Source organism: Salminus brasiliensis, chromosome 4 (assembly GCF_030463535.1).
Source record: "Salminus brasiliensis chromosome 4, fSalBra1.hap2, whole genome shotgun sequence".
In the NCBI taxonomy this organism is placed as follows: Eukaryota; Metazoa; Chordata; class Actinopteri; order Characiformes; family Bryconidae; genus Salminus; species Salminus brasiliensis.
This window is the reverse complement of record NC_132881.1, coordinates 42,124,201-42,138,306: the sequence shown is the minus strand read 5'-3', so window position 1 is coordinate 42,138,306 and position 14,106 is coordinate 42,124,201. Positions and strand designations below refer to the sequence as shown.

The 14,106-nt window shown below is 43.4% G+C and overlaps 2 protein-coding genes across 3 annotated transcripts in view; both read left to right on the top strand.

The window, feature by feature from the left end:
* The first annotated feature begins 2,933 nt into the window (after positions 1-2,933).
* Positions 2,934-10,047, top strand: rab33bb (RAB33B, member RAS oncogene family b). 2 transcript variants are annotated; one of them, XM_072677115.1, is made up of 2 exons: positions 2,934-3,227; positions 8,698-10,047. In XM_072677115.1, exons 1-2 carry the CDS (start codon positions 3,051-3,053, stop codon positions 9,154-9,156), a joined length of 636 nt encoding a protein of 211 aa, XP_072533216.1. In that variant the 5' UTR covers positions 2,934-3,050; the 3' UTR covers positions 9,157-10,047. The 2 variants fall into 2 exon arrangements, with proteins under 2 accessions (XP_072533216.1, XP_072533214.1); XM_072677113.1 differs by having other exon boundaries at positions 8,692-10,047.
* Positions 10,048-11,494: 1,447 nt separating this feature from the next.
* Positions 11,495-14,106, top strand: part of htra3a (HtrA serine peptidase 3a) — a 23,300-nt gene continuing 20,688 nt past the window's right edge. The window contains exon 1 of the mRNA XM_072677202.1: positions 11,495-11,520. Within this exon, the coding sequence (XP_072533303.1) occupies positions 11,495-11,520 (26 nt within the window). The remainder of the gene's footprint in view (positions 11,521-14,106) is intronic.

Below are 14,106 nucleotides of genomic sequence, written 5' to 3'. Positions count from 1 at the left end.
ACATCCAGTAACAGCAGTTCTGAAGATGGAAATGCCTTGTTGATGAGAGAGGTCAACAGATAATGGTCTGACAGGCTGGACTCTGGAGGATCACTCTGTACAATTGTGGTGAGCAGAAAAGCCTCTCAGAATGAGCAACACATCAAATCTCAAGGAGGCTGGACTCTGAAAGTAGAAGACTACAACAAGTTAAATTTATATTTAAGGCATTTAGCAGAAGCTCTTATCCAGAGCGCCTTACAAAAGTGCTTTGCTATTTACCCAAGAAAAACCTCAGCTAGTTTGAATAGACTAATAATTCAAAGATTGTCTTCCGTGGATTTTGAGGGATGGCGGGTCGAGCCGAGCCGTACTTGAAGCTCGAAGGGCTCTTTGTGCGGATTGGATTTGGCCATTGCCATCAAGTACGGAGGGGTCCGTTCGTAGCTTTGTAGGCCAGAGTCAGGGTTCTGAATCTGATGATAGCAGCAGCTACAGGAAGCCAGTGAAGAGAGAACACAGCAGAGGAGTGACATGGCTGAATTTAGGGACACTGAAGACGACCCGTGCCGCTGCATTCTGGATAAGTTGCAGAAGTTCAACTTCTGTCAGCCAAGAACAGAGAGCTGAGGCTGCAGTGGGCACAGGCTCACCCAAACTGGGCAGTTGAGGAATAGAAGAATGTAGCCTGGTCTGATGGACCGGGATTTTGGCTGATGGTAGGGTCAGAATTTGGTGCCAACAGCAAGATCCATTGACCCAACATGCTTCAGGTTGGAGGTGTGAGAAATGTTATTGACATACTTTGGGTCTTTTAATACCAATCAGTATCAGATCATTGCTGTATATGACTGTTTCGCTTCCAGCATAGCACACCATGTCACGAAGCAAAAGTAGTCTCAAACTGGTTTCATGAGCATGCCAGTGAGTTCAGTGTTCTTCAGGGTTCTTCCCAGGATGATCTTGGGGATGCTGTAGAATGGGAGATCCGCAGCATGGAACTGCTCCTGAACAATCTGCAGGGCTTGTGAGATACAATCGTCTTGATTCTATGCCATGAAGAACTGAGGCTGAGAGCAAAAGGAAGCCCTACTCAGCAATTATAATAATTAAGTGCTCAATGAGTGTATATCATCACTGTCCAATGAAAAACATATATCTCCAAAAAGGGGACTTTACAGGAGAAGGCAAAAATGATCTTAATGTTGAATGGAAGTCAGTGTAAGAGCTTATTCCAAATAATATAGAGCATTTCTATTGGTCCATTCATGCAGAGTTGTGGGTTCAAATGGACAAAACTAAAACCATGTTTTTCATTGGACAACAGCAATATACTCAGTCTTATGCAAAGTTTGGGCCCCACCAAGACATGTTCTGTGTCTTTAGTGAGCTTTAGTTTTGTAGTCTAGGAAGGTAATATAATTAAATGATGGACTTCAGGTATTTAGGTCCACTAGTCTAACAGCTTTAAAGAAGTAAACACATCTAGGCTGATCAGCTTGATTAGTGTGGTGAACATTTGGTGATTTCTTTAAATTTTCATGTTGACCTTTTGACCCTGTTTGAGCTAAAACCTATTTTGTTTTTGCATTTGAGGTACATGAAGGATGTTGTAAATTTTCAGATGTACCCATATGTTAACACTAACATGACATATTGCCGCAGTAATGCAAATACAACTAAATATCTCCAAAATGGCAGCTTCACAGGAGTAGGTTAAAACTTTAACTTTTCATGGAAGTCAATGTACAAGGATTTAGAAGACTAGAAGAAGAAGGTTTTGTAGACATGACGTTTCTGAAATTTGGCTGACTTCATGTGACTGGCATCTGGATTGTATCCTGATAAGATTTTAGCTACTGTGTGTGATGGATATATTACCCTGATCCTCAAGATGGACGAAGTGAACAGATGTTAATGAGGTCTTAAATTTTAATCATGTTACACAGGTAGTTGAAAGTATTAGGAGTCTTGCACATGGTCTCTTAATGGTGTAGTGTGTAGTGTAACTTGTCTGGCTGGAGAATTGAACCATGGTTTGAGCCTGGTTTCCATCATCATCATCATCCTCGTCATCATTTCCCACTGGGGCCGAAAGAGGGAGGAGGACGGATGAGGACTGAGTCTTTTATGTTTAATCTTAGGTTTAATCTGCACTGTTTACACTTTACTGTAAATCCTGTACATTTGCACTCCTGGACACTACTGACACTTTACTTCACTTAAATACCAATTATATGCACATAGTTATTCAGTACTGTCATTTACCTACTGGTACCCACTCCTGCAGCAAATTATTAATTCCTTATCCTTTATAATTGCACTGACTTTTCATCTCTGGTTGGTTTAAATGCATGTATTGTATTACTGTGCTAAATTGTGTAATTGCTACTGGCTGCTAAATTTCTGTCTGGATCAATAAAGTATCCATCCATCCATCCATCCAAGGAAATCAGCAGCCAGTCTCTGTCTTTTCAATGAACCAATTCACACCAACCCCACTATGAATGCCTGTCTACATGTAATTGGTTGAAGTTTGCGTAAATTTCTTTACTGGGGTAAAAAGTCAGAAAACTTCAATCTAAAGCTGTCAGTCTGTTGACAACAATTTTTAAAATAATTTCCCCCTATCTCTAGCTATTTACACTGCCTCAATTCGTTCACTATTTCCTATGGTCCGTTCCACCTTAAATGGTGCTCACTAGACTAGTGCAGTGACGTCACCCCGTTCTAAATGGCTTGTATATGCTACTAGGCCTCATTTAAGGTGGACTGGAAATACAAAAAGCATCCCTCAAAAAAAAAAAAAAAAAAAAGCTGTGGTGGAAAATGAACTCGGACATTTCCATCACTGTGTGTGTGTGTGTTTAGTAGCAGGAGGCTGGCTAATAAACCCAGGTTCCTCTTCCTCTCTTCATTAGACCCTGTGTTCCCGTTCCAGCAGCAGCAGCAGCAAGAGCAGCAAGAGCAGCGAGACGTGGGCTGAGTTCCTCTGAGGCTCTGATGTAGCCTGACTCGTGTAGTAGTGTGTGTGTGTGTTTGGTCGTGGTTGTGTGATCAGCCCTCCAGAGATGATGGACTCCCTCAGCTGTCGTACGGTTAAAGTGATCGTGTTGGGAGACTCTGGAGTGGGGAAGACCTGTCTCACACACCGCTTCTGCACAGGAAACTTCCCCAGCAAAACAGAGGCCACCATCGGCGTCGACTTTCGAGAGAGGGTGGTGGAGGTGGAGGGGGAGAAGCTGAAGGTAAAGTTCTGGGAGCTCCAGTTCTGCTGTAGAAGTAGCCTCAAACCAAACCATCTCCCAAAGGAGGTTGCATGAAGCCTAATTTAGCCTAATTATCATAAATACAGTCTCATGCAAAAGTTTGGACACCCCTGGTCAAGTTACATGTGTTGTTGATTTTTTTTTAAGGTGTAGATAAGTTCTTATCTCCAACAGAGACTCATTTCTGCACATTATAATGCATAAATACTGTTGTTTATTAGTATTATTTTAAACCTGTGTAAAACTGTATTAAAGTAAGTTGGGTTATCCATTTATTCATTTAAGTGTAATTATAATTTCATCATATTATTGTTTGCATATCAATTTCTCACTTATTTGTCATTTCCATTAGAAAAATCCAACTGTAGATTTTTAGTTTTTCCATGGCCAGGTTAATTTACCAGGTCAAAGGAGCTCCAATAACTGTTGAAAATGTGGGCATCAGGGCTTCAAAATGGGCAAAGACATTGCAATAGGCATCTTCTGGTTGGGTGTAATCAAATTAGTTATCAGTCTGAGACTACGAAAGCTAATTCAGTGCGGATCTGATTGTAATACACTCCTAAAAATGAGAACTAAGAACCTTTCTATTGGTAAAAACCCTTTACATTAAGTGGATATTCTTAAAAAAGGTTCTTCACAGTTACAAACATGGTTCTTCATGGTACCAAAAGTGGTTGGGATCCCTCAAAGAACCATTTGAGTGTATTTCTGGACCTCTATTCACAATCCACCTTAGAAGTGCAGGTGTAGAATCAGGTTTTCAGACCAAGTGGATAAACACAGGAGATTAGCTGGGAAATCAGCCCACTAAAATACTGCAGCTCTACAAAGCTTCTTTAAGACTCTCGACAACAACAGCAGAGGGAAATACAGGAGCCTGAACACATGTAGGCAAGTAAAATAAGCAGAAGTGAAAGCAGTTACCAAAGACAACTTCAGTAAAGTACAGAGTACTTCATCCTCTGCAGCAGTGCCTCCCAACCCTGGTGCTGGAGGGCCCCCTGCCCCGCACACTGTAGTGTTTACTCTGCTCCCAGCACGCCTGGTTCAGCTAATTAACACACACACCCTTCCTAAGGTAAAAGTGGTGTGTTAGAGCTGGAAACCACTAACATGTGCAGAGCAGGTGGTCCTTCAGGACCAGGGGTGGGAGTTACTGAACATGGACTCTTAACTATCTGCCACTATTACTATCACCACTATTAACTATCTACACCATGATTAGTATGTTATGATTATGATCAGAGCAGTTCAACAGTATAGATAGTTTGGTAATTTTTATCAATAATCTTTAAATAGTTCTGATTAGAGGAGGACGGGTCGGGTCCCCCTTGTGAGACTTGGTTCCTTCCAAGGTTTCTTCCTCCAGCTCTGGGGGAGTTTTTCCTTGCCACTGTTGTCGTTGGCTGCTCACTGGGGGTCTTTGATCCTTCATGTCTTACGTTATTTTATTTTTGTCTCTGTCTTTTACTAATTACTAATTATGTAAAGTGCATGTAGACTTCAGTGCATGTAGTATCACAATGCTTACGGGGCAGCGGTTAGAGCTCCAGGCTTTTGATGACAGGGTTGTGGGTTTGATACCCGGGCTCGGCAAGTTGCCGCTGTTGGGCCTTTGAGCAAGGCCCTTTACCCTCTTTGCTCCTCAGGCGCCGCAGCAATGGCTGCTCACTGCTCTGGGCATGTGTGCTCTCTGTCCACTGTGTTTGTTTGTGTCCAGTGCACGGGTGGGGGAAAAAGCGGAAGCCAAATTCCATCTGTGTTCGTCACAAATGGTCAATATGGTCTTGTCTTGCCAAAGAAATGACAATCGCCTGAACATCAAATCGTCACGATCAGGCAAAAACTCAGAAAATCTCCCAAGTGGAATTGGAAGCAGCTTTGTGAGTACCTGCACTGGATGCCTCTTAACAGTCTTGACAACAGCGGAGGGGTAATACAGGACACAAGACCACAGTGCACGCTTTTATGCTCCTGTATTCCCCACTCTGCTATTGCTTAATCGACTCAAGCAGAAGTGAAAGCAGCAGAATTGTACAGCTTAATGTGTCCATTTAAATTCTCTTAATCAATTCCTCCTGTCCTGTCCTGTCCTGTCCTGTCCTGTCCTGTCCTGTCCTGTCCTGTCAGTCTGGTGCTAGCTTATTTATATTAAAATGTGTGTGTAAGTGTTTGGTGTAGCGTAGTGGGTAACAACACCGCCTTGCTTGTAGCGGACTGGGGGGTCCATTGTCAGGCTGGACAAGCACTCAACACTACACCTGGATTTTAAATAAGGGCCCAGGAGTTAAAAATCAGGGGCTCATTCATGTTCTGAAATACAGTTCTGGCAACAAAAAAAAAAAAAAAAGGAATATTCTTTCAGTTATTTTCTTAAAATTTCCATGACCCCTGTTTTCTTATTTGGCTGTTTGTAACAGCCTTTTGCTATGCTTGATTTTGCAGCTGATCATAAAGGCAAGACCCATTTTTTAATTTTGTATAATTTAGTTAAGTATGAAGTTAAATCAGAACCAGACTAATCGTTAAAAAAATAGTATTGACGAAAAAAATATGACAACTGTGGCATGGCATCGGAAATCTATTATTTTCCTTCTGTAGAAATTAAGAGTACTTTGAAGAACGACCTTCATTTTTAATTTGGCTTAGTTAGACATTAATTCTGGTAAGTAAGTGTCTAAACCGGTCATTTTAGAGGCAGACCTTCTCAACACTTACAGTCTAAAAGTGTCTAAAATTCTAATTCTTAAGATTTTGCATGGTATTGTATGGAGAACCACTCATCTAAGGCTACATTCTGACTGCAGGCATATGGGGTTTGTTTCTTGAGTCAGATCTGGTCAGATGACCGTCCACACTGTTATTTGCAAGTGTTCAGATCAGATTCGCGTGTTTGGACATCACAAACCTATCTGCATGGGTTGCTGTGGAAAGGACTTAGGCGCTAACGTACTGCTTTCATATGAGGAGGCAGGAGAGGTGGAGGTCGCGCTGGACATGATGTTGTCCGTCGTTTTGTTAGTAACTTGGAAAACCTGGAGCTTTGAGCGGCCAGAGCTCCCAGACTGAGACGCATCTGTAGAAATCGACTGGATCTGATGTGGTTTGGGTCCAGATTGCATGTGGTTCTTTCCAGTCCAGTCTATCAAAATCAATCTGGATACGTTCTAGATTCTAGCCAGAAAATTGGGATTTGGACTGACCGGCTGAAAATAGACGACCTTTCTTAAGACACAGCCCCTGGGATTTCCAGGTTCTGCTGTACCACAGTGTGTGTTCACCAGAGAGAATTAATTGCATGTTTTGTTTTGTGTTTTAGGGTCTTTCCGATGTACTTTTAAAGGTAGCAATAAGAAACAGAAACTAATCTCTTTGTTTTGAGGGGGTTTTGTGGCCTTCAAAAGGAGGAACTGAATCTTTATGTTGTGGTGGAAAGCTGTCTGCTGTAGCAGACGTGAATCAGGAGTCTTGTCTCTAAAAGGTCTTCATTTTTCTATAGAACCGTTAAAGAGTGGTTCAGACAAAGTCTGCCTTTCTTTCACTCAGATTGGCCTGAGGTGAATCTGCTGTTGCCTAAGCAGATGGAGCCAGAACTGAGCTTGTGACCGGAGTGTGTGGCTGGTCATGCGAGTGGGTTTTGCAGATAGCAGTAAAGTCTCTGTGTGGAGCTCTATTTCAGCTTTCGCTGGATGTTGGATGATCGCCCCCCCCAACTCATCCCCAACCCCCCAACTCATCCCAAATGTCAATCTTACACAGTTCTGAGCATCATCCATCATTCCAGAAAACCCGTTTCCACTGCTCCACAGCTCCTCAATTCTGGGGGGCTTTATACCCCTCAGCCAATCAATGACTTCTCAAGCAATTAGTTGGATCTAGCTGGATTAGAATTCGATCCAGGAAGGTAGACCTCAGTGAGAAGGGTTAAAGACCACTGCTTTTGCTAGACTGACAACCATATTCACCATTTGTGTTGGACACAGATGAAGTTTGGTCTCCAATTTTAACCCATCTTTGCAGTGAACACACACACACACACACACACACACACACACACACACACACACACACACACACACACATAGTATGTAATTGTGTCACTGTTTGGTCAATGAAACACACAGTGACAGTGAGCACACATGCCCAGAGCAGTAGGCAGCAATCGCTGCAGCACCTGGGAGGCAGAGAGGCTGAAGGGCCTTGCTCAAGGGCCCAACAGTGGCAGAATGCAGATCCCAGGTATCAAACCCACAACCCTGTCATTAATAGCCCCACTGACTTACTTAGTCACTGGCAAGCGTGATCCTAACAGCTCCTCAATTTTATCCAATGTTGTCCTGAATGCCTCTCATTTTTTCCTGGAGTGAAGGAACATTTTTGTTATGTTAAAGCAAATTTAAAGCAAAAAGGGTTCTCGCAATGTCACGCAAAAACCTCCTATCTCCAAAGTAGCAGCTTTACAGTAGGACAAAAACATTCTATTTCCTCATGAAATTTGGAGTTAAGAACAAAGGCCAGTCAAAAAAGTGAAAAATGGCAAAAAAAATGGAGAGAGAATTTTTTGGCGTGACAGTAAGTATATGTTAAAAAAAGCATCTGTGAGATCCTTTGGTATTAAATTATGCATATTTCTGCACAATTCAGGGGTTTAGATGTAAACAGCCATTAGGAGTGAGTCATTTACAGTGGTAGTGATGGGAATCTCAAAAACACAATTCATTTCTTGATGTTTTGTTATCTTGCGGTTGTCTGAGGACACTCAGTGTGGTCAACTTGGTTGGGTTGTTTTCTGCTTGTTTGGACAAGATCCATTTTTACCTGATCTCTTTGTAACTTATTTATTTGTAATTTTTTTTTGGTTGTTTGGTCTTATTTAGTTAGCTACTAATTTAATTTTAATTTTAAATTATTTCAGTTTTAATTAAAAACCTAAATGCGGTCTCGTTCTGACATCTACAGAATGCACCTGCTGTGTAAAATAAGCCAAACAGCTGCTTTATTGGAGCTGAATGATTTGACGGGTAGTAGCAGAATAATCTGAACCTGAGAGCTAAACTGAAGCGGTGACGCTGTAGGGGGGAGCCTTTGCAGTATTAACTCCTTATTTCTTAATGTACTTCTTTCACCAAAAGACCAAAAGAATTTCATGTATGTATTGTCCCAGTCAAAAGTTTGGACACACCTGGTTGAATCATTTATCTTAAAAACGTGTGATACAACTGCAAGGGTGGGGACAGCCATGACATCCTAACTACAGTGGATACCCATGTATCACAAGTGTCCTCCTGACGCTAGCGTTTGGATAATTGTTTTGTTTTTAAAATAATTATTGGCACACAATTAAGCAGGTGTGTCCAAACTTTTGACTGGTACCGTTCATAAAGAACCTATACCCATCCCAAACAAATCATGTGATTTCCTTTCTTTGCTCTCTGTCCAGTTGCAGTTATGGGACACGGCAGGTCAGGAGCGCTTCCGTAAAAGCATGGTGCAGCACTACTACCGCGACGTTCACGCCATCCTCTTCGTCTACGACGTCACCAACACGGCTACGTTCCGCAGCCTGCCTGTGTGGATGGAGGAATGTCGGCAGCACTCGCTCGGACATGACGTGCCTCGAGTCCTCGTCGGCAACAAGGCCGATCTGACTGCCTCTTCGGCCTCCTCCATGACCCTGGAGCAGGCAAGGCGCTTAGCTGACGTCCATGGGATGCCTTTCTACCTGTGCTCGGCTAAAGGGGATGGTAAACAGCAGGTGGACGCCATCTTCATGACGCTGGCCCACCGGCTAAAGAGACAGGGGCGGTTGAGAAGGAAAGGACCTTCAGTGGCTGGAAGCTTTAAACTACCTGCAAAAGCCAAAGTGGAGAGAGAGAAGCAGGAGAAATGGGCCTGCAGCTGCTGATGGAGGGATGAAGAATGAAACTGGGGAGTGTGAGCTTATAGGCATGATCTCACACATGACTGGTGTCCATCTCATCCTGAGAAAATGACTAATTTACCGAGGTGATGGTGGGAGTCGCTTGCGTGCAATAAATGAGCCCATAATTTCAGTGAGCCTATTACTTCAGTGGGAGAAGATGATGATGGTTCTGTTGCAGTGGTTCCAAACACCCTGGGGGACCTTCTGCTCTGCACATTTCAGTGCTTTCCTGCTCCAGCACACCACCTTCGTCTCAGGAAGGGCTTTTTAATGAGAATTAGCTGGACCAGGTTTGTTGGGAGCAGGGTAAACACTAAATGTGCAGGACAGGGCATCCTCCAGGACCAGGGTTGGGGACCACTGTTCAATAGTATCACTCAAAGAATCCTTTGTAGCACCTATATTTTTAAGTGTGAGGACAAATGCTCTAACTTTGGTTTGGTCTCCGAAAGATCTAGCTTCGAGCTGCCTTTGGAGCGTTGTTGTTGTTATTGGGGAGTTTTGGGAGTTTTTTTTTTTTCAGGCCTGTTCCTGACATTTCACACCACAAAGGCCATGATTAGGAGCTAAACGTCTTCAACTGACCTAACAAAAAACAGGACTTACCTACTTTACTTCAGTCAGGCTGTGAGTAACATTGTTCTGTACGTCTTCTCTGACTGTTGTTGTACTTTATCCGTTTGAGAAAAAGTGTGTATTTCGGACTGTGACTCACTAAACTTTAGCTAAACGTTAATGTGGCAGAACACTCAAAGCCTTGGAACAACACTGTAAAAACGCTCGTTCCGTCCTTTAGGTGTTCAGTCCTTTTCTAGGTGTGTTTTAAGAGCATGTTTACTGTTGAACTGAGAATAAAAATGTAATACCACTTTCCTCTTGGCTTGTGGCCTGTATATCCTTCACTGGCTGGGTTGTGACAACAAGTAGTATGTGTGTACGACGGTGATATGACTATCTGATGTTGTTGGCATCCGCGAAATGGGGTGGTGGGTATGCGGCACTTCCCCCAGGTGCGTTGGTTACCCGGTGATGTTGCATCGGCGGCAGTTCAGAAAATGAATGGCTTGACTGTACAAGCGTTGGATCACGCGTGTTGCCCCGCCCTCACTAGTGTTGGGTAATTGGCGGGTGTAAATAAAAGAGAAAAATCGGATAAAATCTATTTAAAAAAAAAAAAAAGATACACATTATGCTTAGTCATGCTGTACTAAAGGCTTTGCTCAATGATGCTGGGCACCTAAGAACACTGGCCTTCAAAATACAACACCCTGATTACCAACTAGTCTCACTCATGTTGCAACAGATCACCCTGCATCCTGCCTCTGATCCGGGTCTGTCTAGCTACAGTGGCCCCTGTCAAGGGGTAGGGTATACATGTAATGGTTAGATGACTGGGTCAGAACATCTCCAAAACATCAGGCAGGTATTGTCGGGTGTTCCTAATAAAAGCGCTTCAAGCAGGGTTATGGGTGTCCACGGCTCACTGATACAATTGATGTGATCCATGGTGGCCCCACCTCGCAACTTACAGGACTTAATGGATCTTCTGCTTGCGTCTTGGTATCAGCTACTACTGGACATATTCAGAGGTCTTGTGGAGTCCATGCTGTGATAGGTTAGAGATGTTTAGAGGACATGAGAGGACCTCAACAATATTATTGTTATGGCTGATAGCTGATAGCAAATATCTGGATTTATGCTATGTTGGATGGTTTCAGGGGCTTTTTGTCATCAGTGAGTAAAAAAACACAAGTGGTTAAGGTGGCCGGCCAGTTAAGAACATTCCACCTTTTGGTTCCCCCAGAAAACCCTGTAGTTCCTACAGCAGTTTACTTCAGGTCAGTGTCCTACTGCAGGGCACAGCACCCTCCTGAGTTCTGAGGCCTCTGTTTGGGTCTGAGCAGGTCTGATTCAGAATTCCCCCTGCTGTCGTTGTGGGCTGTCATTTCTTCAATAACTATGAGTGATTCAGTTCCACTGGTAGCTGGACAAACCCTCAACACCATGTTTCAGAGAGGTTTAGTTTTGTCAGCAGTTTGAGGAGTTCCCTTTTTCTCTTCACAGATTTGTTTCGTCAGTCTGGTACATGGCAGTTTTGGTCATGTCCAGCACAGACACAAGTAAATCTTCAGCCTCTTGACTCTCTAGACTCTCTAGTTTTCTCTGAAAACTGCCTAAACACAACAATGGAACTACAAACGCACAATTCTGAAAACTTAAACCTTCAACAACTGGCCTTCAAAATACAACACCCTGATTACCAACTAGTCTCATTCATGCTGCAGCAGATCACCCTGCATCCTGCCTCTGATCCGGAGCAATGCCAGAGGACCTCATCCACACCAGGTGTGATTTTCTCCCTGGTCAAGCAGCAGGGAAAAAAAAAAAACCTGTCCCTCACTTCCTTCTTCATTGCCTGGAGTAGAGCCATGCACTCATGGGGTCTGCTTTCATACACTTTCCACTGCTGCGGAAAATAACTGAAATTCCTCTTTTGGATTTAGAAATATGGTGAATATGGTGGACGGCACAGCACAACAACATGTGGGTTGCTGGCGAATCAGTCCACCACCTGTAGAGGTCTCACTTGAGGCCTCTTTAATACTGAATAAAGCCTGAAGTGTTCTTTCAATTGAGTTTGCACCGGTGCAGTACGACAGAGACTGCTGGTAATCTGGGTTTTGCATTGAAGCTATTACAGTTAGCTTTTGCCACATTGCATGCATGCAAAACGGAACTATGCACTCTGAAAACTTGAAGATCGACTCCAAACTGCTCAACTCTAAGCCCAGTTCCATGTGGTCTTGCTCAGATATCATTCTAAATCACAGCTAGAAACACTGGTCTTGAAAATGCAACACCCTGATTACTAGCTAGTCTCACTTCAGTGACTTGTCTAGAATGAAAGAGGCCTAACCCCTGAACTAACATCTAGATGCCACTGAGTGTGTGAGTGGGACTAGTTGTTAATCAGGGTGTTGCATTTTGAAAATCGGTATTTGGAGGTGTGTTACATGTAAATGACTGAATTAGATTGTAGAGATTTGCAGCACTGTGATTTAGAATGACAGAGTTCAGTGGTTTGGAGTCATGTTGTTGATTCATGAGCTTCAAGTTTTCAGAACTGGAATCATCCTTTGAGCATGCAGGGCATTTGAGGACACAAGCTCGTATGATGCACCGTTTCCGTTGAATGCTCCACACCCGTGCCAGTATTTCATAACTTACAGAGTTCGAGAGTTTACTGAATACTCACACACACACATACACATCACCCTGGTGTCACATTCAACACACTGCTGCTGCTTCAGAGAAAGTAAACTAAGCATTAGAAGATGTGACCCTGAATCCTGCCACAGGCCAAGGAATAGCACCTGTGGGACTAATTTACTTAACATTCCTATTAGACCACAGTTATTCAGGAGAAATACACTACATGTTGTACCCATTGCTGACACACATGTGCAAATGCACATCCACAGCTTGTCTAAGTCCCTACCACTGCCAATAGAATAGGACATACGAACCTATTGGCACCATGCTGCCTAATGCCAGGTGTGGGCTAGAGGGGTATAAAGCCCCCCAGCATTGAGCCGTGGAGCAGTGGAACTAACTGTGTTCTCTGGAATGATGGTGCTTCACCATGATCACCCAACCTCCTGACCCTCATCAACATTCTGACCTCACTAATGCAATCAAATCCTCACAGCAATGCTCCAGAATCTAGTAGAAAGCCGCCTTCTTTGGACAGTAGAGACGAAAAGCAAGATAACTCTTTTTCAATATTCTTGATTTCAGAAGAAACAGTGAGTGAGCAGGTGTCCCAATACTTTTGCCAATATTGTGTATATTTGGTTCTGCTGGCCTGTGTATAGGCATTGTGGGGAGCAAGGAATTAAATGTGAATGGAAATTAACCTCAAGGAAGGAAGTCAAACTCTGATCTCCAATGTGGCGGTGGTAGTGTCACCCACCAAGTTGTGCAGCTACCTAAAATAAAGCACTATCCTACATAAACGTCCATTTTTATAATATACAACCAGTCGAGGTATGGACTCCAGACGACCTCTGAAGGCGTTCTGTGGTGTCCATCACCAAGATATTGTCAGCAGATCCTTTAAATCCAGTAAGTTGTGAGGTGGGGCCTCCATGGATCACATCAATTGTATGAGGGAGCACTCCTTTCTTGTCCTTCCTTGGAGCATTTTTGTTAGAACTGACCGCTGCATACTGGGGACACCCCACAAGACCTGATGCCTGATGTTCTGGAGATTTTCTGACCCAGTCGTCTAGCCATCGCAGTTTGACCTTTAAGAACTGTTAAGGTCAATGAGATCATGTTATTTACTTCACCTGCCAGTGGTTATAATGTTGTGGCAGACTACAGTTAGTAGAACACTAACAACTACCATACAATTGATGCACAACAGTGATGTGTGTGTTCACTGCACAGATGGGTTAAAGGTGGAGGCCAAATTCCATCTGAGTCCAACACAAATGGAGAAGACGGTTTTCTTATGTCTGACACTAGATGGCGTACGACTTGCACGCTTACACACAACTTTGTGCAGTGCTTGATGTTGTGAGAGCATTTGACTGATTGAACAGGTCATTGGTTGATGTGTGAATTTATTTATTTGCTGCATATTTTATTAGGATCCCTGTAAGAGGTCAAAGGGGGGTTTAGGTTAGAGTTGGGTCAGGCTGAGAGCTGCTGTATTTACAACCAGTCATACTGTTTTGTCTTTGTGTGTCCTTATGATCACAGGAACAGTTGGACACACATACAGCACGGTGCTGAAGTAGTTGTGTAGTAGCGGTGTGTATGCTGCACACCTCCCGGGGCCTGGGGATGTGGGTTCAAGCCTCACTCAGGTCAGTGTCTGTGAGGAGTTATGTGTGTTCTCCTTGTGTGGGTTTCCTCCTTCCTTCA

Bases quoted from the DNA above. Each gene is read 5' to 3' on its own strand.
- rab33bb (XM_072677113.1), top strand. From the start codon at position 3,051: ATGATGGACTCCCTCAGCTGTCGTACGGTTAAAGTGATCGTGTTGGGA. The intron at 3,228-8,691 runs GTAAAGTTCTGG...CTCTCTGTCCAG, and splicing joins TGGAGGGGGAGAAGCTGAAG to TTGCAGTTATGGGACACGGC.